Here is a 24792-nt window from a genome sequence, read left to right as displayed (position 1 = left end):
CAAACGCTTTAAAAACTGTAATATTTAATCACCTGGGATAACAAAGACCGCTGGAATATAATAATTTCGTAAAAATACTGCAGTTTTACATCATTTAAATACAGTTTCTGGTCGGACATTTACATGATTAACATCATATTTTGGCTTTTCAAAGTTTAATTGAGGATATTTATATGTATAAAATTAGCATTGCCTCTAAATATGGTTGAATAATAATAATATGGAGAAAAAAATGTCGTCATCATTATTTAACAGATATTTTAGGTCTCAAAATGCAATAAAATCCACCAAATGTTGCTTAAATGTCCTAAAATGTTTTTAAAACTGTAACATTTCATCACCGAACACTACTGGAATGTAAAAATACTGCCGTTTCCATAATTTAAATACAGTTTTTAACCTTAGTTTGACATAATTTGCATTATATTTTGGCTTTTCAAGGTTTTTTTTATCTACATGGATAAAATTGGCATTGCCTGGTAATGTGATTCAATAATAATAATATGAACAAAAAAATGTAAAATTACCATTGTTGAACTAATATTTTAGGTCTGAAACTGCACTTAAATGTCCTAAATGTTGCTTTAATCTGTTTATATACCATAAAAACTGTAATATTTCATCACCTGGAGAACAAAGACTGCTGTAGAATAATATTCTGATAAAATACTGCAGTTTTACATCAGTCAAATATAGTTCCGGACCTTAATTTTACATTATGTGCATTACTTTTTTGGCTTTTTAAATGCTTAAATAAGGATATTTACATGGGTAAAATGGCATAAATGTGGTTAAATATATAATATATACAAAAAGAAATGCCAAGTCACCACCAAATATTTTACGTCTCAGACTGCAGAAAGGCGGCATCATTAGTGGGATTTCATTCCATTATTTCATGTAAAACTGAAAATATTGTCGCAAAATGAGAAATTCAGGTTTTCATTGTCAAAATCTGCTGAGTATAATCAGTTTTAGAAAGAAAAATCTTGTATATTTCACAGACCTTTAATGTTAAATCAATCGTATTATTGACTAATTAGCGATTGATTGATTTTGCTTCAGTCACAAAATGCTGCCAGTTTTCCAGAATCCACATTGAAATGTTCGAATATTGATTAATAGGAAGGTTAGCAGCCTTTAAGCACCGAGAAAAGAAGTTTTAGATCATAAAGGCTTTAAACCAGGGGTGTCCAACATGAGGCCCGCGGGCCAAAACCGGCCCTCCAGAGGGTCCAATCTGGCCCTCAAACAGTAAAAATTTTGTCAGACTTTTGTCGTTTTGTTTCACGCTTTTGCAATTTTTTGTCTCGCTTTTGTAATATTTTGTCTTGTTTGTGTTGTTTCTTTGTCTTTTTTGTCTGACTTTTGTTTTGTTTCTCACATGTTGTTTTGTGTTTCCTTTTTGTCTCTCTTGTTTTTTGTCTCATTTTTGTCATTTTTTCGCTTCATTCGTTGTTTTGTGTATCGTTTTTGTCGTTTTGTGTTTTTTATCTCGTTTTTGACATTTGTCCATTTTTTTGGTGTTTTGTAACTTTATTGTCCAATGTTTTGTTTTGTGCAGTTTGTCTCATTTTTTGTTGTTTTGTGTCTCATTTTTGTAATATTTTGTCTTTTTTTTGTTGTTTTGTGTCTCATTTTTGTAATATTTTGTCTTTTTTTGTCTGACTGTTGTCGTCTGTCTCACTTTTTTGTCATTTTGTTTCTCGTTTTTGTCTCGTTTGTATTTTTTGCCTATTTTTTGTCGTTATGTTCCTTTTTTGTCATTTTTTTTCTGATTTGTGTCCATTTTTTTGTCACTTTGTATCTTTTTTGTCAAATTTTTTGTATCTTTTTGTTTTGTGTTGTTTCATTTGTTGTTTTGTGTCTTTTAGAATTTTTTGTCTTGTTTTTGTCGTTTTGTGTTTCCTTTTTGTCTCGCTTCTGTTTTTTGTCTTATTTTTGTCATTTTATGTTTTGCTTTATTCATTGTTTTGTGTATTGTTTTTGTCATTTTGTTTCACGCTTTTGTAATTTTTTTGTCTCGTTTTTGTCGTTTGCCTGTTGTTTTGTCGCTTTGTAACTTTCTTGTCAGATTTTTTGTCATTTTCTTTCTCGCTTTTGTTGTGTGTCTAACAAAGGAAAAATATGGAGTTGTGGTTCTTTATAGGTTATTATTTTATGAGTTTACTGGTCACTGGAGATCAAACTGGGCTGAATGTGGAACCTGGACTAAGATGAGTTTGACTCCTCTGGGTTCAGTGATTCCTGGAGGATCCTGTAAAGACTCTGGTCCTGTTAGCACTGAGATAAAGTCCATCCTGGACATCTGGAGGTGTCTGTGGAGGTAGTTCTGGAGGTATCGCTGGAGGCATCTCTGGAGGTAACTGTGGAGGTAGTTCTGGAGGTATCGCTGGAGGCATCTCTGGAGGTAACTGTGGAGGTAGTTCTGGAGGTATCGCTGGAGGCATCTCTGGAGGTAACTGTGGAGGTAACTGTGGAGGTAGTTCTGGAGGTATCGCTGGAGGCATCTCTGGAGGTAACTGTGGAGGTAGTTCTGGAGGTATCTCTGGAGGTAACTGTGGAGGTAACTGTGGAGGTCTTTCTGGAGGTATCTCTGGAGGCATCTCTGGAGGAAACACTTTGAAGGTAACTGAATGCAGCTGCAGCTCCTCCATTATTCATCCTCTGCAGGGAGTCATCATGTTTCAGACTGACCTGTCACTGACTCCTGGTGTCCTTGAACGCACCGCCGACACCCAGCATCGACTGTAAACGCATCAGAGAAGAAACACCTCAACGTGGAGACGATCGGTTCTATTTTTAAAGATGAAACTTCTAATAATAAACCTCAGTGCAACACACAGAGATTTATGGATTTAACTCATTTAAAGTCACAGAGTCTGACATTGAAATAAAACCAGAGAAACCGATTCTTCTGAAAACCGTCACAGAAACAATAAAGCCGAATGAAGCTGAAAGTGTGACAATAACAATAAATCTCTTTACTACAGAAGTCATAAATAACATCTATGATCATTTTGCTGACTGTTAAAGGTTCATTCCTGTTCCACAGTTTATCTGAAATGATCAGAAAACAGAAACGCATCCAGGATACCAGGGATCGATTCCATTTCTGCCGCAGTTTTACTGTTCAAACCAGGATAAATCCCATAATACTGATGCTCAAAGATGGTTAGAAAAGTGACTGAAAGGGTTTTGAGTCACTGTGGATAAGTTTGACATACATCTGATCTTTTTTTGAACAACTTTGGACAATTATAAAGTGATTTTGGACATTCTGATCATTTTTTTGGACAATCTTTGAGTAATTTTGGAAACTTTTCTAGGTATTTTAGGCCATTTTTGACTCATTTTGAACAAGTTATGAGTAATTTTGGGAACATTTTGTGGCCATCTGGAGAAGTTAAAGGTGTTTGAACAACTTTTGGTCGGAAACTCATCCAGGGCACCGATGATTGTTTATATTTCTGCTGCAGTTCTACTGTTGAAACCAGGATACATCCCATAAAATCAATGCTCAAAGATGGTCAGAGAATAGATTAGAAAGGTTTTCAGTCATTGTGGATAAGTTTGGTGTATATCTGATTGAACAACTTTGGACAATTTTGAAGTGATTTTGGACTTTCTGGTCATTTTTGTGGGCAATCTGAGTCGTTCTGGGAACATTTTTGGGCATTCTGGATCATTTTTAGGTATTTTAGACAATTTTGCAGTCATTTTGAACAAGTTCTGAGTAATTTTGGTAAAGTTTTTGCCATTTTAGAAAGATTTCAAGGCCATCTGAAAATGTTAAAGGTGTTTTGAACAACTTTTGATACTTTAAATCTAAGACAATTTGCACAAATATTTGTGTGATTTTGGACAAACTGAGACAGAAACACATCCAGGATCCCAATGATTGATTCTACTGCTGCAGTTTTACTGTTAAAACAAGGATACATCCCATAATATTGATGCTCAAAGATGGTTAAAACAAACTTAAGGTAAATCTGATCATTTTTGAACAACTTTGGACAATTTTCAAGTGATTTTGGACATTCTGGTCATTTTTGGACCGATTTTTGGACAATCTGAGTGGGCATTTTGGAGGTATTTTGGATCATTTCGAAGTCCTTTTGAGCAACTACTAGTTGTTTCTTGACTAGAAAAATGGTGCTGATCAGAAACCAGATTTATTCTTCAGACCGTGACACCTGGATGGATATAGAAGTGATCTGGTGTCAGTTTTTATCAGAACTCAGATGTGTTTTTCCTCCTAAATGTCATGGTTCTATCTGCTGGACTGATGAAGTTCTGAGGCTCAGAAATGATGGAAAAAGTCCATTAAAAAGTGATAAATCTGGACCCACTTCTATGGACTTCAAGGATCTGGAATGTTCTAAGTGAGACTAAACTTAAAGACTGGAAGCAGGAAAGGAGAACGTCCCCTGGAGAAAGTTCTAGAGTAGACCTACCGACAACTGGAGAAAGTTCTAGAGTAGACCTACCGACAACTGGAGAAAGTTCTAGAATAGACCTACCGACAACTGGAGAAAGTTCTAAAGTAGACCTACTGACAACTGTCCAGTTGTCAGTAGGTCTACTTTAGAACTTTCTACAGGGGAGGTTCTCCTCTATGGACTTCAAGGACCTGGAACTGTGGAGATATTCCCAGTATAAAGGTAGAACTGCAGATGAAGAACCAGATGTTCTGAGGAGGTTCTGGGGGACGTTTATGCAGGTTTGGTTGACTTATGGAATGAATTAATTGTTTTAGCCTTTTCTTCTGTTGTAATTTAATGACCCCGACTGTTTATGTAGAGCTGCTTAACCTTCTACATCTGTTGACATTAACAACATGGATTTAGCTCCAAAGCCAAATGTCGCACTTTGTCTGACTTGCTTTGCGTCACTTTGTTTTGTGTCTCTAGTGGTTTAGGACTGCTACAGTGAACACATAGTCCTGACAGTGAAGCACAGAGGCATTTTATGTGTCTTTGTGGTCTTTTGGTGTCTCTTAGTGGTTGTTTGCATCTCTTTGTTGTTGATCTGTGTCCCTTTGTGGTAGGTTTACGTCTCTCTCGTGTCTCTTTGTGGTTGTTTTGTATCTTTTTTTTTTGTCGTTTTGAGTCTCTCCTGATCCAGGACTGTCACAATGTCAATACTAAGACCTGACAGTGAGGCACAGAGGCATTTTATACCTCTATGTGGTCATTTTGCATCTTTTTGTGGTCTTTTGATGTCTCTCTATGGTTGTTTGCATCTTTTTATAGTTGATTTGTGTCCTTTTGTGGTAGTTTTGTGTTTCTTTGTGGCCATTTTGCATCTTTTTGTGGTTATTTTGTGTCTTTCCTGACCAGGACGACCATAGTGAACACATAGTCCTGACAGTGAAGCATGGAGGTGGCAGTATGATGATATGGGGCTGTATGAGTGCAGAAGATGTTGTGGAGGCGACATTAATAGATGCACCATGAATGTCAGAATAAAGCAAACACTGTTAACCAGCAAATATTTGTTATTTTAGCCTGAAAACAACTGAAATAATTGCTAATTAAGCTGCTAATCTCTGGTATGTTTCCTCCTGTGGTTAGCTGGTTAGCTTGTGTAGCTAGAAACAGAGACATCTTTTCCTGGTGTTTTCTTTCTGTATCGTTTGGATCTAAAAAGTGCTGCAGTGGTATTTCTAGAGCGACCGTCCCAGCGTCTGGAGGCCTTTTGTGCTGAGATGTGCTTGTTGTTGGTTTCAGTGAAACCTGAGCGTGGCGGAGATGTGACCCGCCCTACAGATAACTGAGAGTAAATACAGGCTGCTTTCTGATATGTGAGCAAACAGACGACACTGGAAGTCTGCAGCGTCTCAGGACTGAAGGATAAACATCTTCTCTGAGGTGTTTTACAGTGTCGGCCTGACTGGATGTCTAGCTTCATTACCCTGTCAGCCTGAAATGTGCACAATGTGACTCTGAGAGTTTATCACGCTGCTTCTGGCTGCAAGTTTCTGCATGTTAGCTTCCACATGCAACACATTCTTCTATCTGTAGTTCATTCATTCATTTATTCCTCGATTAGTGTTCTTTCATCATTCCAGAACTGGAGGACATTTGGGCTTCAAACAAGACATAAAAGGACAAAAACAAGACACAAAACGACACAAAAGAGACATAAAACGACAAAAACGAGACATAAAACAACAAAAACAAGTCACAAAACAACAAAAACAAGTCACAAAACAACACAAAAGAGACATAAAACGACAAAAACGAGACATAAAACAACAAAAACAAGTCACAAAACAACAAAAACAAGTCACAAAACAACAAAAATGAGACACAAAATAACAAAAACAAGACAGAAAAGGACAAAAACAAGAAAGAAAACAAAAATGAGACAGAACATGACAAAAATGAACCACAAAATGACAAAAATGAGACGCAAAATGATAAAAACAAGACATGACAGGCACGAGACACAAAATGACAGAAACGAGACAGAAAAGGACACAAACAACAAAGAAACCGACAAAAATGAGACAGAAAACGACAAAAGCGAAACACAAAGTGACAAAAACGAGACACAAAATGACAAAAAAGGAGATTTAAATTTGAACTGTTTTATTAGAGATTCAGTTTGGTCATCAGGGGGTGGGACAAGAGACAAATGGTATTTTAGGAGAACCTCCAGACTAATTTGGTATTTTTAAAAATATTTTCAAACATTCTTTTCTCCTAGTTTTTTAGATTTGGACACTTAAACAACTGCATGTTTTTAGTATTTTGGATTATTTGAAATTTGATGGGTGAAATGTGTGACCCTTATATTAACCCTGATGATGCATTTCTTTGTGTTTTCACTCTCCTGCTCTTCCTGTTTTGTCCCTGTGCAGGTGGTATTATGGGAACATAAACCGTGTGAAAGCTGAGAAGCTGCTGCTGGCTTCCCAAAACAAAGATGGCTCCTTCCTGGTTCGCATCAGCGAGAGTCACAGTGACGAGTACACCATCTCTGGTAGGAGATTCATCCTTTAAACAGGACAAAAACTACAAATATTCCACCATCTCTGGTAGGAGATTGATCCTTTAAACAGGACAAAAACTACAAATATTCCACCATCTCTGGTAGGAGATTGATCCTTTAAACAGGACAAAAACTACAAATATTCCACCATCTCTGGTAGGAGATTCATCCTTTAAACAGGACAAAAACTACAAATATTCCACCATCTCTGGTAGGAGATTGATCCTTTAAACAGGACAAAAACTACAAATATTCCACCATCTCTGGTAGGAGATTGATCCTTTAAACAGGACAAAAACTACAAATATTCCACCATCTCTGGTAGGAGATTGATCCTTTAAACAGGACAAAAACTACAAATATTCCAACATCTCTGGTGGGAGATTCATCCTTTAAATAGGACAAAAACTACAAATATTCCACCATTTCTGGTAGGAGATTCATCCTTTAAACAGGACAAAAACTACAAATATTCCACCATCTCTGGTAGGAGATTCATCCTTTAAACAGGACAAAAACTACAAATATTCCACCATCTCTGGTAGGAGATTCATCCTTTAAACAGGACAAAAAACTACAAATATTCCACCATCTCTGGTAGGAGATTCATCCTTTAAACGGAACAAAAACTACAAATATTCCACCATCTCTGGTAGGAGATTCATCCTTTAAAGGGAACAAAAACTACAAATATTCCACCATTTCTGGTAGGAGATTCATCCTTTAAAGGGAACAAAAACTACAAATATTCCACCATCTCTGCTAGGAGATTCATCCTTTAAACAGAACAAAAACTACAAATATTCCACCATCTCTGGTAGGAGATTCATCCTTTAAACAGAACAAAAGCTACAGATATTCCACCATCTCTGGTAGGAGATTCATCCTTTAAACAGAACAAAAACTATTGATATTCCACCATCTCTGGTTGGAGATTAATCCTTTAAACAGGACAAAAACTACAAATATTCCACCATTTCTGGTAGGAGATTCATCCTTGATACGGAACAAAAACTAAAGATATTCCACCATCTCTGGTAGGAGATTCATCCTTTAAACGGAACAAAAACTACAGATATTCCACCATCTCTGGTAGGAGATTCATCCTTTAAACGGAACAAAAACTACAGATATTCCACCATCTCTGGTTGGAGATTCATCCTTTAAACAGAACAAAAACTATAGATATTCCACCATCTCTGGTTGGAGATTCATCCTTTAAACAGAACAAAAACTACAGATATTCCACCATCTCTGGTAGGAGATTCATCCTTTAAACAGAACAAAAACTATAGATATTCCACCATCTCTGGTTGGAGATTCATCCTTTAAACAGAACAAAAACTATAGATATTCCACCATCTCTGGTAGGAGATTAATCCTTTAAACAGAACAAAAACTACAAATATTCCACCACCTCTGGTAGGAGATTCATCCTTTAAAGGGAACAAAAACTACAGATATTCCACCATCTCTGGTAGGAGATTCATCCTTTAAACAGAACAAAAATTACAAATATTGTATTAGAAATAACAGAATGCAGCAGCCCTGTGCAGTGTCTCAAGACACGAAACAACACAAGACAAAATGACAAAAATGAGATACAAAAAACAACAAAAACAAGGCACAAAATGACAAAAAGGCACAAAATGACAAGAACAAGACAGCAGCAGCGCTGTGCAGTGTCTCTCCAATTTCACATAATTCAACATTGTTTAATCTGACTCTAAAATAATTAGAGTTACAGTTTTCTGGCTCATTGCTGCCAGATCTTTGCTGTTCTTAAATGGGATGTTCTTAAATGATTTTTAGTTTTATTTGAAGCTCCAGAGACTGCATTCATTCATTTCAGTCATAGTAACCCACATTAATTCCCCGATGATGAAGCTGCTGCTGCTGGACGGGTTGTGATCCAGCCTGTCCTCTATCAGGTCCTCATTCCTCCTCCTCCCTCCATCTTCCTCCTCTCCTCTTCAAGGTCTTTGGGGTCTCGAGGGGAAATCTCTGCAGTCAGACGCTCAGTTTCCAGCAAGCTGCTGCTGAAATCTGCATCATCAGGAGGCTTCGGTTACCAGCGTCATGAACCAGTTAGACTCTGGTTTAACCTCAGTTAGCAGCTTCATAAACCAGTTAAACTCTGGTTTACCCTCAGTTAGCAGCTTCATGAACCAGTTAAACTCTGGTTTACCCTCAGTTAGCAGCTTCATGAACCAGTTAAACTCTGGTTTACCCTCAGTTAGCAGCTTTATGAACCAGTTAAACTCTGGTTTACCCTCAGTGAGCAGCTTCATGAACCAGTTAGACTCTGGTTTACCCTCAGTTAGCATGAACCAGTTAGACTCTGGTTTTCCCTCAGTTAGTGGCTTCATGAACCAGTTAGACTCTGGTTTACCCTTAATGAGCAGCTTCATGAACCAGTTAGGCTCTGGTTTAACCTCAGTTAGCAGCTTCATGAACCAGTTAGTCTCTGGTTTAACCTCAGTTACCAGCTTCATGAACCAGTTAGCTCTGGTTTACTGTTACGGCCTTGGGCCGTTGCGCTCCTCCTCCTCTCTTAATTTTTCCATCAGGAACAGCTGTAAGCAGTCTGCCATCAGAGGCATCCTTCCTCCGTGGCTCTGGGGTTGGGCCCGCCTGCTGTCCGAGGAGCTGCCGGATAGGTCCAGGACCAGAGGGCTCCTCCTACCATGATGACGGGAGAGCTGTCAAAAGATTCAGTCCCGCAGTATGTCGGTGGCAGCTCGTAGGTGACGCTGAGCTGTCCGGTGTTGTGTTGGCTTGAGGAATTCTGGTGAACCTAGTGTCTGTGGGGGAGATAAACGCTAGCAATTAGCAGGTTCAGTCATATGCTCCTTGTTAGTTTAGGTAGGGGTGCTGCAGCCTTTGTATGTTTGAGTTTCGTCAGTTGTGTACATTATTTCCCCGTTATACTTTTTCCTTTTTATTGGGTTCAACAACTGTCAGGACAGTTCGCTTTTGGTTATGTTTGGTTCTTTTAGTTCTGTAGCACCCGTTTTTTTTTCGCTTTTGCATTTAACTCCCCCCATCATTTGTTACCTTCATGTACACCTTTTGTTGTTCAAAATAAATCACAGCCCGTCACCCTATAAGCCCGTTCCTGTTGATTCTTTCCTTTTCTTTTTTTTTTTCTTCTCTCTCTCGCTTTTGGTTACCTCCTGACTACCCTAGACAGTCGGGATGTAACAAGTGGGGGCTCGTCCCTTCTGGAGTTGGCCAGGCTGTGGTTTCTTTTGGAGGGGGGGTTATTGTGAGGCGAGTATGGCAGCTGTATTCAGGTGGGATCAGTTTGTGGCCGGCCCGTCTCTCGAGCTGCTTGAGTGCTGCCGCAAATGTGATTTGCAGCAAATTGCCGAGCATTTTGGCATTGATATTCCGAAGCAAACAGTCAAACGTGAGCTGAAGGCTATCGTTGCGGGTAGGCTGGTGGAAATGGGTGTGATTAAGGTGTCTGCGTCTGCTGTCCCTGCTGTGATGGAACATGGCTCCCTGGATGGGGGAAGATCTAAAGATGGGGAGGTGCCTCACGCTTCCTCAGGTGCTGGTGTGGATGTGGGTGGAGGTGAGCGGGTGAAAACTCCGCTCACACTTCCCCGTTTTGATCCACTTTCACCTGTAAGTGCTGGGTCGCGGGATGAGGCGCGGCTGAAAGTTCGCCTTGCTCGTCTCCGCTTAGACGCCCAGGAGAAGGAGCAGGCAAGACAGTTTGAGCTGGAGGTAAAAAGACTGCAGATTGAAGCCGACACGGCTGTGAGGCTGCGTAAGCTGGAGCTAGACGCTCAGGCTGCTCGGTCGCTGCCTGCCTCTGATGGAGCTGCTGGGTCCGCTTCCACCGGTTTGCCGGCCGCCACGTTTGACGTTTGTAAGTACATTCCGATTGTTCCGAATTTTAGAGAGTCAGAGGTTGACTCATATTTTGCAGCCTTTGAGCGCATTGCTGGCGCCCTACGGTGGCCGCGGGACGTTTGGCCGCTACTGATTCAAAGTAAAATACATGGCAAAGCCCAAGAGGTTGTAGCTTCGCTCCCTCTTGAGGCTAGTTTGGATTATGACTCTGTGAAAGCTGCCATACTGCAGGCCTATGAATTGGTACCCGAGGCTTATCGACAGAGGTTTAGGAACCAGAAAAGAGCGTCTGATCAGAGTTATGTTGAGTTTGCTAGGGAAAAAGCAGTTCTTTTCGATAGGTGGTGTGTAGCTTCCAAAGCTGATACTTTTGCTTCCTTGCGAGAGTTATTATTGCTAGAAGAATTTAAAAGGTGTCTGCCAGATCGCATTGTTATGTATTTGAATGAGCAGAAGGTCATGTCACTCACCACTGCTGCCACTTTCGCTGATGAATATGTGCTGACACACAGAGCATCCTTTGGTGTAGCTGATGATAGTGCCGATGATTATCGTCTGCGGCAACGTCCTCCTTCTGTTAAGGCTGGGAGTCCAAAGAGGGGGAGTCGTGGATGTTATTATTGTCACGATCCTGGACATGTCATCGCAGATTGTGGTGTACTACGGCGAAAAACTCAGGGAGATCCTCCGCAACCAAAAGGCGTTGGGCTCGTCCGAGCAGAGCCCCGCATCCAGCCCACAAATGTACATGGCAATGGGAAATTTGACTCTTGTTTTGAGCCGTTTGTTTTCGAGGGTCGTGTGTCCTTAACTGGTGAATCGTTTGATCAGCAGTCTGTGCGTATTTTGCGAGACACCGGCGCTTCGTACTCCGTAATTTTGTCCAGTGCATTGCCGTTCTCCAAACAGTCAGCTTGCGGTTACAATATTTGTTTGCGTGGTATAGAGATGGGAAATATTCCGCGGCCTGTACACAGAGTTCATATTGACTCCAAACTTGTCAGTGGGTTTTTCCCTGTTGCGGTGTGTTCGGCGCTGCCGATTGAAGGTGTTGTAATGTTAATGGGGAACGATGTGGCTGGCGGCAGAGTGTTGCACAGTTTAGAAATTTTGGACAATCCTGCAGTCACGGATCTGCCGGCATCCACGCCGTCTCCGTTGTATCCGGCGTGCGTGGTTACTCGTGCTCAGTTGCGCAATCGATCCGATGTTTCGTTGTCGGATACTGTATTAATGTCAGCTCTTTCAGGTGAAGCACCCGCGGAGCCGTCGGCGGGGGACACTCCCGCGTCTTCGTCCGAGCGGGCTGACCCGGTGAAGCTATGTGCTTCGGAGCCTCTCCCTGACGATGGGTCTCTCCCAGTGACATGCGATCAGTTATGCGCGGCTCAGAGGGCTGACCCAACATTGCTCAAATGTTTCTCCAGTGTGGTAAGTGCTGAGGAACCTAACAGTGCCGGTGCGGCTTATTTTATTGATGGTGACATTTTGATGCGTAAATGGTCACCCTATGGTGCTGCTGTTTTTGACTGGAATGTTGTAAAGCAGATTGTGGTTCCTGCTTGCTATCGCACAGCTATTCTGTCCTTGGCTCATGAAAGTCAGTGGTCGGGACATCTGGGGATTAACAAGACATACCAACTTCTGCTTAGACATTTCTTTTGGCCCGGGTTGAAACGTGATGTGGCTCAATATTGCCGTAGTTGTCATGTGTGTCAGGTTGCAGGGAAAGCGAATCAGGTTATACCTGTAGCCCCTCTGCAGCCGATTCCTGCTTCTGGACAGCCATTTGACCGGGTCATAGTCGACTGTGTTGGTCCGCTGCCCAGGACAAAAAGTGGCAACCAGTACTTGTTGACTATAATGTGTGCTGTGACGCGTTTTCCTGAGGCATTTCCGCTGCGGAAAATTACAGCCAGTGCGATTGTTAAGGCTCTAACTAAGTTTTTTTCTACATTTGGGCTCCCGAAAATAATCCAAACGGATCAGGGCACGAACTTCCAGTCTCGTTTATTTAAGCAGGTGGTTAAGTCCTTGGACGTGCAGCATGTTGTCTCCAGTGCGTATCATCCGGAATCGCAAGGTGCGTTAGAGCGATGGCATCAGACTTTAAAGTCGATGCTGCGTAAATATTGTCTGCAGACTGAGAGAGGGTGGGATGAGGGGATCCCATTTTTATTGTTTGCTGCACGTGAAGCTGTGCAAGAATCGCTTGGCTTCAGTCCTGCTGAGCTGGTGTTTGGCCATACACCTCGAGGGCCGCTGAGGGCGTTAAAGGAGAAGTTTCTGTCTCCAGTGGAGGCTGGCGATAGATCACTTGCGAGGTATGTGAGTCAGTTTCGTGAGCGTTTGCGCCGTGCAAATCTCATGGCCCAGGAGTCTCTAAAGGCCTCCCAGGTCGTTATGAAGCGTCGGTTTGATCAGTCAGCCGTTAAAAGGGAATTTCAGGTTGGTGATAAAGTCCTGGTCCTGCTCCCTGTCCTTGGTTCTGCACTTGCTGCCAAGTACTCTGGTCCTTATGAGGTCCTCAAGAAGCATGGGGAGACCAATTATGTTTTATGCACTCCCGATAGGAGGCGCAAGACACGGGTTTGCCATGTTAATATGTTGAAGCTATATCATGGTGGTCAGACACCCAGTGTAGGTGCCCTGAAACCTGCTCAAGTTGCTGCGATATCTGCGGAGGCAGTGGCTCCTGATGGTGATGATGGTTTGCGCATGCCCCATGTTCCTGCACCAAGCACTCGACTACCGAATTCGGAGATGCTGCAGGCTCTCCCTGAGCAACTGAATCACTTACCTGGTGATCAGAAGGAGGATGTCTTGGCATTAGTAAGTGACTTTCGGTGTTTATTTAATGATATTCCCACACAAACAACCGTGGTTGAGCATGACATTGATGTAGGGAATGCTACACCTATTAAGCAGCACCCATATCGGGTGAATGCCATGAAGAGGGCCCTAATGACTGCAGAAACTGATTATTTGTTAGAGCATGGTATGGCCAAGCCCAGTTCCAGTCCGTGGAGCTCCCCTTGTTTGCTGGAGGCGAAGCCAGATGGCTCCCCTCGTTTTATTACTGATTTCCGTAGAGTGAACTCTGTCACCGTTCCTGATTCCTATCCTCTACCACGGATGGAGGATTGCATTGACAGCGTAGGAAATGCCAGATATGTGAGTAAACTTGACCTCCTGAAGGGCTACTGGCAAGTCCCCCTCACCGAGCGCGCCTCCAGCATTTCTGCTTTTGTGACGCCTGACCGTTTTTTACAGTACACAGTTATGGCTTTTGGTATGTGCAACGCACCTGCTACATTTCAGAGGCTGGTGAATGAAGTTCTGCGTGGACTCCCCAATTGCAGCGCATATCTGGATGATATTGTGGTGTACACTAGCACATGGGAAGACCATATAGGGATATTACGTCAGGTGTTCAGTCGTTTGGATAGGGCTTCCCTCACACTGAACTTGGCTAAATGTGACTTTGGTAGAGCCACCATCACATACTTAGGGCGGCAGGTGGGACAGGGTCAGGTGCGACCTGTGAGGGCGAAGATAGCTTCCATTCTCGCATACCCTGCCCCTTTCACTAGGCGTGAGTTGCGCCGGTTCTTGGGAATGGTGGGATACTATAGAGGATTTTGTCGTAATTTCTCTTCTGTTGTACATCCGCTTACCAGCTTACTTAGTCCGAAGGTTGACTTTCTGTGGACTTCTGAGTGTCAGCATGCTTTTGAGTGTGCCAAGTCCCTTCTTTGTCATGCTCCTGTGCTGGCTGCACCTGATATGGCCCGTTCCTTTAAGTTGGAGGTTGATGCCAGCGCCGTGGGCGCTGGTGCTGTGCTTTTGCAGGAGGATGCCCAAGGGTTGGATCATCCAGTGTGTTATTTTTCACGTAAATTTGACAGTCATCAGGTAAAATATTCGACTATTGAGAAGGAGACACTGGCACTGTTACTGGCACTTCAACACTTCGAGGTCTATGTTGGATCTAGCCCGTTGCCTACTGTTGTTTACACTGACCATAATCCAATCGTGTTCCTGTCTCGTATGTATAACCACAATCAGAGGCTGATGCGCTGGGCTCTACTGATGCAAGACTATAATTTAAAGATCTGCCACAAGAAGGGCTCGGAGAACACCTTTGCGGATGCCCTGTCCAGGATGTGAGTGTGCTTGTTTTATGTGTGTGATATTTGAGTTTCAAACCCTGGGTTTGTGTTTTATGGGGGGGAGTGTTACGGCCTTGGGCCGTTGCGCTCCTCCTCCTCTCTTAATTTTTCCATCAGGAACAGCTGTAAGCAGTCTGCCATCAGAGGCATCCTTCCTCCGTGGCTCTGGGGTTGGGCCCGCCTGCTGTCCGAGGAGCTGCCGGATAGGTCCAGGACCAGAGGGCTCCTCCTACCATGATGACGGGAGAGCTGTCAAAAGATTCAGTCCCGCAGTATGTCGGTGGCAGCTCGTAGGTGACGCTGAGCTGTCCGGTGTTGTGTTGGCTTGAGGAATTCTGGTGAACCTAGTGTCTGTGGGGGAGATAAACGCTAGCAATTAGCAGGTTCAGTCATATGCTCCTTGTTAGTTTAGGTAGGGGTGCTGCAGCCTTTGTATGTTTGAGTTTCGTCAGTTGTGTACATTATTTCCCCGTTATACTTTTTCCTTTTTATTGGGTTCAACAACTGTCAGGACAGTTCGCTTTTGGTTATGTTTGGTTCTTTTAGTTCTGTAGCACCCGTTTTTTTTTCGCTTTTGCATTTAACTCCCCCATCATTTGTTACCTTCATGTACACCTTTTGTTGTTCAAAATAAATCACAGCCCGTCACCCTATAAGCCCGTTCCTGTTGATTCTTTCCTTTTCTTTTTTTTTTTCTTCTCTCTCTCGCTTTTGGTTACCTCCTGACTACCCTAGACAGTCGGGATGTAACAGTCAGCAGCTTCATGAACCAGTTAGACTCTGGTTTACCCTCAGTGAGCAGCTTCATGAACCAGTTAGACTCTGGTTTAACCTCAGTTAGCAGCTTCATGAACCAGTTAGACTCTGGTTTACCCTCAGTGAGCAGCTTCATAAACCAGTTAGCTCTGGTTTACCCTCAGTTAGCAGCTTCATGAACCAGTTAGGCTCTGGTTTAACCTCAGTTAGCAGCTTCATAAACCAGTTAAACTCTGGTTTACCCTCAGTGAGCAGCTTCATGAACCAGTTAGACTTTGGTTTACCCTCAGTGAGCAGCTTCATGAACCAGTTAGCTCTGGTTTACCCTCAGTTAGCAGCTTCATAAACCAGTTAAACTCTGGTTTACCCTCAGTTAGCAGCTTCATGAACCAGTTAGGCTCTGGTTTAACCTCAGTTAGCAGCTTCATAAACCAGTTAAACTCTGGTTTACCCTCAGTGAGCAGCTTCATGAACCAGTTAGACTCTGGTTTACCCTCAATGAGCAGCTTCATGAACCAGTTAGACTCTGGTTTACCCTCAGTTAGCAGCTTCATGAACCAGTTAGCTCTGGTTTACCCTCAGTTAGCAGCTTCATGAACCAGTTAAACTCTGGTTTACCCTCAGTGAGCAGCTTCATGAACCAGTTAGGCTCTGGTTTACCCTCAGTGAGCAGCTTCATGAACCAGTTAGACTCTGGTTTACCCTCAATGAGCAGCTTCATGAACCAGTTAGGCTCTGGTTTACCCTCAGTGAGCAGCTTCATGAACCAGTTAGGCTCTGGTTTACCCTCAGTGAGCAGCTTCATGAACCAGTTAGCTCTGGTTTACCCTCAGTTAGCAGCTTCATGAACCAGTTAGACTCTGGTTTACCCTCAGTTAGCAGCTTCATGAACCAGTTAGACTCTGGTTTATCCTCAGTGAGCAGCTTCATGAACCAGTTAGACTCTGGTTTACCCTCAATGAGCAGCTTCATGAACCAGTTAGGCTCTGGTTTATCCTCAGTTAGCAGCTTCATGAACCAGTTAGACTCTGGTTTACCCTCAATGAGCAGCTTCATGAACCAGTTAGGCTCTGGTTTATCCTCAGTTAGCAGCTTCATGAACCAGTTAGACTCTGGTTTACCCTCAGTTCTTCTGTTTCACATCCACACAAACATCAGGAGAAATATGTGAGAGTTTAGACCCAGCACAGCTTTTAGAGTTCACATTTATGGTTTTGAAGTTTTGTTTTGCAGTGAATTCACAGTTTATTTCCTGAGTGTCTTTCAGGACTACCACAGTGAATGCATAGTCCTGACAGTGAAGCACGGAGGCACATTGTGGTAGTTTTGTGTCTCTTTGTGGTCATTTTGTGTTTTTTTGTGGTCATTTTATGTCTTTTTATGGTCATTTTGTGTCTCTTTATAGTAATTTTCCATCATTTTGTGGTTGTTTTGTGTCTCTCCTGAACAGGAGTACTACAGTGAATGCATGGTGAAGCACAGAGGCATCTTGGGGTCATTTTGTGTGTCTTTGTAGTCATTTTCTGTCTTTTTATAGTCGTGTTGTGTATCTTCGTGGTTATTTTGCATATTTTTGTAGTCATTTTGCATATTCTCATTTTGTGTCTCTTTGTGGTCATTTTGTGGTCATAGTGAGCCTTTTTGTGGTCTTTTTGTGTCTCTGGTGTTTTTGCGTGTCTTTGTGGTCTTTGTGTTTCTCTTTGGTCATTTTGTGTGTCTTTGTGGTCTTTGTGTTTCTCTGTGGTCATTTTTGTGTTTTTTGTGGTCATTTTCTTTATCTTTGAAGTCATTTTGTGTCTTTTTGTGGTCATGTGTATCTTTGTGGTTGTTTTGCATATTTTTGTGGTCATTTTGTGTCCCTTTGTCATCGTTTTGTGCCTTTCTGTGATCATTTTGTAGTATTTTTGTGGTAATTCTTCATGTCTTTGTAGTTGTTTTGTGTCTTTCGTGGTCAGTACTACCACAGTGAATGCATAGTCCTGACAGTGAGGCATAGAGGCAGCTTCTGTCTCTTTGTCGTCACTTTGTGTTTGTTGCCATTTTGCATCTCTTTGTGGTCATTTTGTGTCTTTGAAGTCATGACCAGTGTGTTTCTTGTGTGTTTTTTAGCTCGCAGCGAGGGGAAGGTCTACCACTTCAGGATCCAGCGTTCGTCCATCGGGGCGTACTTCGTGTCTGATAAGATCTCCTTCGCCACGCTGGGAGAACTGGTTTCCTATTACCAGAAGAACCCTCGAAGCCTCGGAGTTCCTTTGGAGGAACCCTGCGCCCAGCAGGTAGGAAGATGCAGGAACTTCATGTTTCTACTTCTATTACTGTGAGGATCCAGAAACAGAAAGAGTTCTGGGAATAAAAATTGTCTTAATTTAACCCTGATGTTGCTGCACAGAAACCACAATGCTGTTTAAAAGCTGCAGAATTCAGCAAATTTAGTCAAGAAACTGAATTTTACTGTCATTAAAGTAGAAGCAAATTCATTTCTGTTGCATCAAATTTGGTGCACGGATTTTTAAAATTGTTTTTAGATATAATTTTTTTTAAATAAATCACTCTTATTTACAGATTTTCTCCAATAATTCACAGTTTTACTATAAAAATACACCTACATCATGCTCATAATGTATGATAAGTCACAAAAAAATCCCTTATTTATAGAAATATTCCATTATTTGAGTAAAAAATATGTATAATAAGGATTGAAAAATGTTTTTTTTAAAAAATACTCTTATTTATTAAATTACAAATAATAAAATCACAGAAAAATGTATAAATTTACATTTTAACTCTAGAAATGGGCCAAAACTGTCAATAATGTCGACATCGAAAATCTGTATTTTTATAAATACTCATAAAATATATAATAATAATAACAACACTGTAGTAGTCCTAGTATTGCACTAGTACTAGTAGTAGTGCTCATATTAGTATCAGTATTATTATTATTAGTAGTAGTATCAGTATTATTATTATTAGTAGTATCATTATTATTATTATTAGTAGTAGTAGTAGTAGTAGTATTAGTATTATTATTTTTAGTAGTAGTAGTTTTAATAGTGTTATTATGTTATTATTAGTAGTAATAGCAGTAGAAGTAGTAGTAGTAATAGTATTATTACAGTTTTGATCAAGCAGAGATAAAAATGTAAATTTTTCTGATCCCACTCTGGTCTGATGCTGGTAAAAAAGATTTGTTGTATTGATCAGCAATCAGTAGATCAGTAGATCCTCTGATCGATTGATCTGAAAGTTTTTCATGTTGATGCAAACTTAGTGGAAATAAAAAATTCAACTGGTCCTCACAAAGATAGAAGTACAAGACATAAACAGTTATTATTATTATTATTATTATTATTATTATTATTATTATTATTATTATTATTATTATTATTATTATTATTATTATATCTCACATCATTGTGTCCTGATTTGTGTTTCATTCTATTAGTTGTATTCATGGAATGTTTCCTGTTTTTGTTCAAACTTTTATTAGTTTCCTTAAACTTCTATGTTTCCGTCACACAAACACACACAAAAAAAAAAATCAGTCGCCAGAAGACAAATTAAACATCAAAGCAACAAAAAAAAAAAAAAAAATCCTAAACACAGACTGCATAAAAAAAACGGGTCAAAACACATAATGCTGATATCAAAAATTGTTTTGGTACCGATTTTGTACTGGTTTTAGACTTTTTTAGGACTGGTTTCAGACTGTATTCTGACTGGTTCTGAACATTTTTTGGACTGGTTTAGGTTTGACTTTGGTCCTGGTTTTAGACCTTTTTAGGACTGTCGTAGGAATTTTGTAGACATCAACTGGACTTCTCTTGAAGGTTCTTAAAGACGTTTCACCTTCATTCAAGAGGCTTCTTCAGTTGAAGAAGATGAACTGAAGAAACCTCTTGGAGGAAGGTGAAACATCTTTAAGAACCTTCAAGAGAAGTCCAGTTGATTTCTACAGAAGCTCCTACAATCACCATGACCTGGAAGACTGAGTATCTATACAGACTTTTAAGGACTGGTCTTGGACGTTTTTTTAAGAGTAGTTTAGATTTGGTTTTGGTCCCAATTTTGGTCCTGTTTTAAGCCTTTTCAGGACTGGTTTCAGACTGTCTTGGGTGGGTCTTCTTTAACCCCAAGAACACCAAACATACCATCAAGCATGGTGGTGGCAGTATCATGCTCTGTGGAACTGGAGCTTTACACAAAGTAAATGGAATAATGAAGAAGGAGGATCACCTCCACATTCTTCAGGAGAACCTAAAACCATCAGCAGAAGGTTGATCTTGGACACAGTTGGATGTTTCAACCAGACAATGAGCCCAAACACACATCAGACGTGGTAAAGAAATGGTTCCATCAGGCTGGAATGAAGGTTCTAGACTGGTCTCCCCAAAGTCCTGACTTAGACCCATCAAGAACCTGAAGAACCAAGTCAGAAAGACAACAAATGTAGTTGTGTGCACCAGTATTGGTGGACACAACTACATTTGACTTGAGTGAGTTACATTGATAGTATAATGATACTGCCACCTCCATGCTTGACAGTAGGTTTAGTGTCCAGGAGTCAAAGATAAACCAGAAGAACCAAACTGAGGTGAAGTTTAACCAAATAGATTTGCTGTTTGTATATTAGTGACTCAGCAGGTTTTGTGTTTTAGTCAAATTTTAAATCGTTTTGGACAAACTGAGTTCTTTTTGGCAAATGTTTGAGTCACTTTGGAACATTATTCCAGACTTTAAAAGCCATTTTGGACCATTTTGAGACATTTTTCCATTTTAAAAGGTTTTAGATAATTTTCAAGTGATTGTGGACAATTTTGGGGGGCTTTTTGATTGGATTTGAACCAATTAAGGACAGGTTGTTATCATTTTGGACAAACTTTTGTCTTTCTAGTGAAATTTTCAGTCATTCTGGGCAAATTGAGTCTTTTTGGACCATTTTTCAGGAACTTTAAACTAAAGACATTCCCTTTTTAAAGTTTTCTCTGGTGAACTATCATAAAACAGGTCACACGTTGGTGAAACTATGATGTGTCCCATCAAAGTTGGTTTTAGAAAACCTGCTGCTGAACAGAATTTTAAATATGTTCAGGTTGTCCTTGATTTTAACAAAAATCTGTTGATTCTGAGGAGGTTGAGAGGAACTTTTTATTGATTTGTTAGATTTTTTTATTGAATAAATCGACTAACTAACTCCACTTTTACCAGGAATGAACCAGGAGAACAGAACAAACTGATGTCAGTCATTAAGTCTCATTTCAGGCAGAAGCTCCAGTTTTAATCCAGAACGTTCCAGAATTTCTTTAGTTTTCAGTTTTTGTCTTCGCTCCTCCATTTCGTTCCTGTTGTTGCAGCTTGAATTTCATGAACTCCGTCTTCCGCCTCCCATCCATAAATGAGTAGTAATTAGTCAGAGAACAGAATATAGAGAGCAGTTTGTCTGTTTTAATTAGATTCACTATCTGTGCAGCTTCAATTAAAGCCAGCGAGATTCTTCTTTTATTCATCGGTTCGGCCCAGCGGGAATTTATAGAGGATAGAAATAAATTAATAAGAAACCAGCAACAACACACGACTCTGATTAAAGATATTTAGATTTTACAAAAAAAAAGGTCAGAACCAGTTTTCTTTCTTTAGAGGTCAACCAGAGACTCGTCCTCCTCTGTTTTCTCTTATATATATATTTAATTCCTGCTTTATTGCAGCTGAAAGAGTCTAAAGGTTTATTATTTTTTAATTTCTGAGCCTCAGAACTTCATCGGTACAGCAGTAAATTTTCAGAAAAACACATCTGAATTCTGTTAAAACTGACACCAGATCAGTTTTACATCCATCCAGGGTCACAGTCTAAAGACAAGAAAAGGGACAAAGTTTGAGTCCTTTACGGACAACTTTCATGTGATTGTCAACAATCCTTTGAGTCATTATGAACATTTATTGAGTCATTTTCAAACATTTTCATGTCTTTTTGAAGGATTTGTGAGCCATTTCAGACAGAGTTTACATATATTTTATATTTATATCTATAAATAAGCTAAGATCTGTCTTAAATGGGTTAAAAATGACTGGAAAAGTAATTTAAAAACACTTGAAATTTGTCCAAAAGATTCCCTCCAGAGATTAATAAAGTCAAAAAGTCTAAAATGCCAAAAACTACCCTAAATGAGGTCAGATTTTTACCAAAATGACTGAAAATTGTTCACAATTAGTTGACAATTGTCTTAAATTATTTTTTAAAAATGTCCTAAATGACTCAAAAATGATCCAAACAGACTAAATGTGTTCAAATTTACTCAAAACCTGACTGAAATAGCAAACAGCTGTCCCAAATTATTGTCCAAAAGGAGAACAAAATGACTAATAAAGTGTCTACAATCACCTGAAAAGAACCAAGAATTTACCAAAATACGTCCAACTTCTCCAAGTTTACTCAACATAAATACAAAATTAAATTCCCCAAAATATCCAAAACCAATTCAAAATGTCTCAAAACCTTTTCAAAGTGATAAAAACATGCCTCAAATAATTTAAAAAAATGGTCCATATTAAATTTGTTTGTCCAAAATTACTACAAAATTGTCTTAAATACCTCAAAAATATGCTAAATGTCTGGGAAAAAAAATGTCTAAAATGACTCCAAAATTGAGTAAAAGGACAATACAATGGTGTGGAATGACTCAGTTTGACCAAAATGACTGAAAACTTCACAAAAATGAAACAAACTTGTCCAAAACTATATAAAAAAACTGCTCTAAATGAGTTCATATCCAACCAAAATGCTGAGAAAAGTGTCTCCTTTTTTCCTTAAAATTTTTCCTTAAAAGTTTTATTTTTTTTAAAAAATCCCCCAAATTTGGCAGAAAAAAATTTTGTAAATATTTTTTAAAAATTAGTAATAACCTTCCAAAGAAATCCTAAAAATATCTAAAGTGATTACATATATATCAGTAAAATTTCTGATATTTTCTTTAAGAACATTCACATGAAATTTTCGCAGGATTTTGGTTGATTTTTTTGTGCATGTTCTTATAAAAATTTTTTTTTTACATTTCTTTTTTTACGCCAAAAAATGTTCAAAATTTCCCAGAAATGTTGAAAATGTGGAAAATTTCACTGTGAAAATATGTTTTTTTTCCACATTTTCGAACTTTAAAACGGGTCCGTTTGAAGAGGGTTAAAAAAAATTTTTGTCCAAAATGACTCAAAATTTTGATTTTTTTGGTCTGAACTGAACCAAAAATCAACCAAAACACCTCAAAGTTGTTCAAATTACCTCAAAATCTTCCCAAAATTTGACAAAAATGACCTAAAATTTGAGAAAAAACTAAAACCTGTCCTAAATACGTTAGAATTTAATCAAAATAACTAAAATTGTTCAAAGTCACTTGGAATTTTTGTCTGAACTGAGCCAGAAACCAACCAGAACACCTCCAAGTTGTTCAAATCACCTGGAAATTTGTCCAAAATGATGTAAAATCTGCCTTTAATAACAGAAACCTTCTTCATCAGAGTGAATCAGTGACTCGTCCTCTTTTCTGTTTGTTCCAGAGGAAGCAGTGAGTCTGAGACGACGACACACTGAGGCACAAACACACAAATATACGCAAATATGAACATAAAATACACATAAACACACATAAGCATGATCATAAATAACCATAAACAAACATGAACACATGACATCTATGATTTATTCTGATACCTGCAGGCCATTCAGATCTACGACTTCCTGCACAGATTAAAATGAAAAAACTCTGAATGTTTTCATAAATAGAAGCCTCATGATGATGACTTTTCTTCCCACCACAAACAAATCGTGTGTTTTGCAGAAAATCTCTTGAATTTGGGTCATTTTTCTTCATGTGATGTTCAGAAATGACAGAACTTTAATGAATTATCACATTTTAAGTGTAGATTTGGTGAAATTAAACTAAAAACTCTCAGCATTTTTGCCACATGACTTTTTCATGTTTTTCAAATCAGTTTCCGTCTCATTTCATTGATTTCTAATTTTATTATTGTTGTTTTATTACTTATTTATAAGTTTGTAGTCTTGAGTATTCAGCTGTAATCCCATGAATCTGTCTCTGAACTGTTTTAAGGACAGATTTTTGTGTGTTTTTATGATTTCCTGATTAATGTGATTCAAGGAAAATGATTTAATTTTTATTTAATGTTTCAAACCGTCACCAGTCAATCCAAAGATACCAGAAATGTTTGTTTTATTCTGTATTTCTGAATGTTCTGCACTTGATTTAAGGTTGTTAAAGAATCTCAAGTGTAAAATTCAGATTTTTTTTAATTATTGCTATATTAACATGTTTTCTGTCATGATTTATGTACATATGGTTGGTGTTTTACTGCAGCTTCACTGGACTGAAAATAATATTTTATTATTTCGACCTTCAAACAAGAATAAATCTGCTTTTAGGAGATTAGACACTCACAGCTATTTAAACCGTTTTTATATCATGACATTTAGGAGGAAAAACACATCTGAGTTCTGCTAAAAACTGACACCAGATCAGTTTAAATCCATCCAGGTGACACAATCTGAAGAATAAACCCAGTTTCTGTTGTTTTTTTAATCAAACTACAGCAGTTTAATGTCTGTGATACAGAGTCATAGTCGCCCAAAATGATGACAGAATTGTCCAAAATACCTAAATGCCGTAAAACGTTTAAAAATGGAAAGAAAAACCTTCAACGAAATTTTCTAAAATTACTCAAAAATTCTCCAAAATGACTGAAAAAAAGCCTCCAATTGACTCCTTGTGTCCAGAGATACTGAAAACTTGGTGAAAATGACAAAAACTTTGACGAATTTCTACAAAACTTGTCCTAAATTAGTTCAAATCAAACCAAAACACTAAAAAAATCTCTACAACCACTTGAAAGTTGTCTAAGACCTTCCTAAAATGATTCAAAATGGTCCAAAATGTCTTACAACATCTTCAGAATACTTCAAACTTCTCCAGTGACTCAAAACATCACCAAAAAG

General features: G+C 39.4%; 1 protein-coding gene across 1 annotated transcript in view; it reads left to right on the top strand.

The window, feature by feature from the left end:
• The window catches only part of srms (src-related kinase lacking C-terminal regulatory tyrosine and N-terminal myristylation sites), a 41148-nt gene that overhangs the window by 1416 nt on the left and 14940 nt on the right, over positions 1-24792 (top strand). The window contains exons 2-3 of the mRNA XM_055012996.1: positions 6869-6990; positions 17901-18067. Of these exons, the coding sequence (XP_054868971.1) occupies positions 6869-6990; positions 17901-18067 (289 nt within the window). The remainder of the gene's footprint in view (positions 1-6868; positions 6991-17900; positions 18068-24792) is intronic.

Source organism: Amphiprion ocellaris, chromosome 8 (assembly GCF_022539595.1).
Source record: "Amphiprion ocellaris isolate individual 3 ecotype Okinawa chromosome 8, ASM2253959v1, whole genome shotgun sequence".
In the NCBI taxonomy this organism is placed as follows: Eukaryota; Metazoa; Chordata; class Actinopteri; family Pomacentridae; genus Amphiprion; species Amphiprion ocellaris.
The sequence above is the reverse complement of the archived record's forward strand: the minus strand, read 5'-3'. Positions and strand labels throughout refer to the sequence as shown.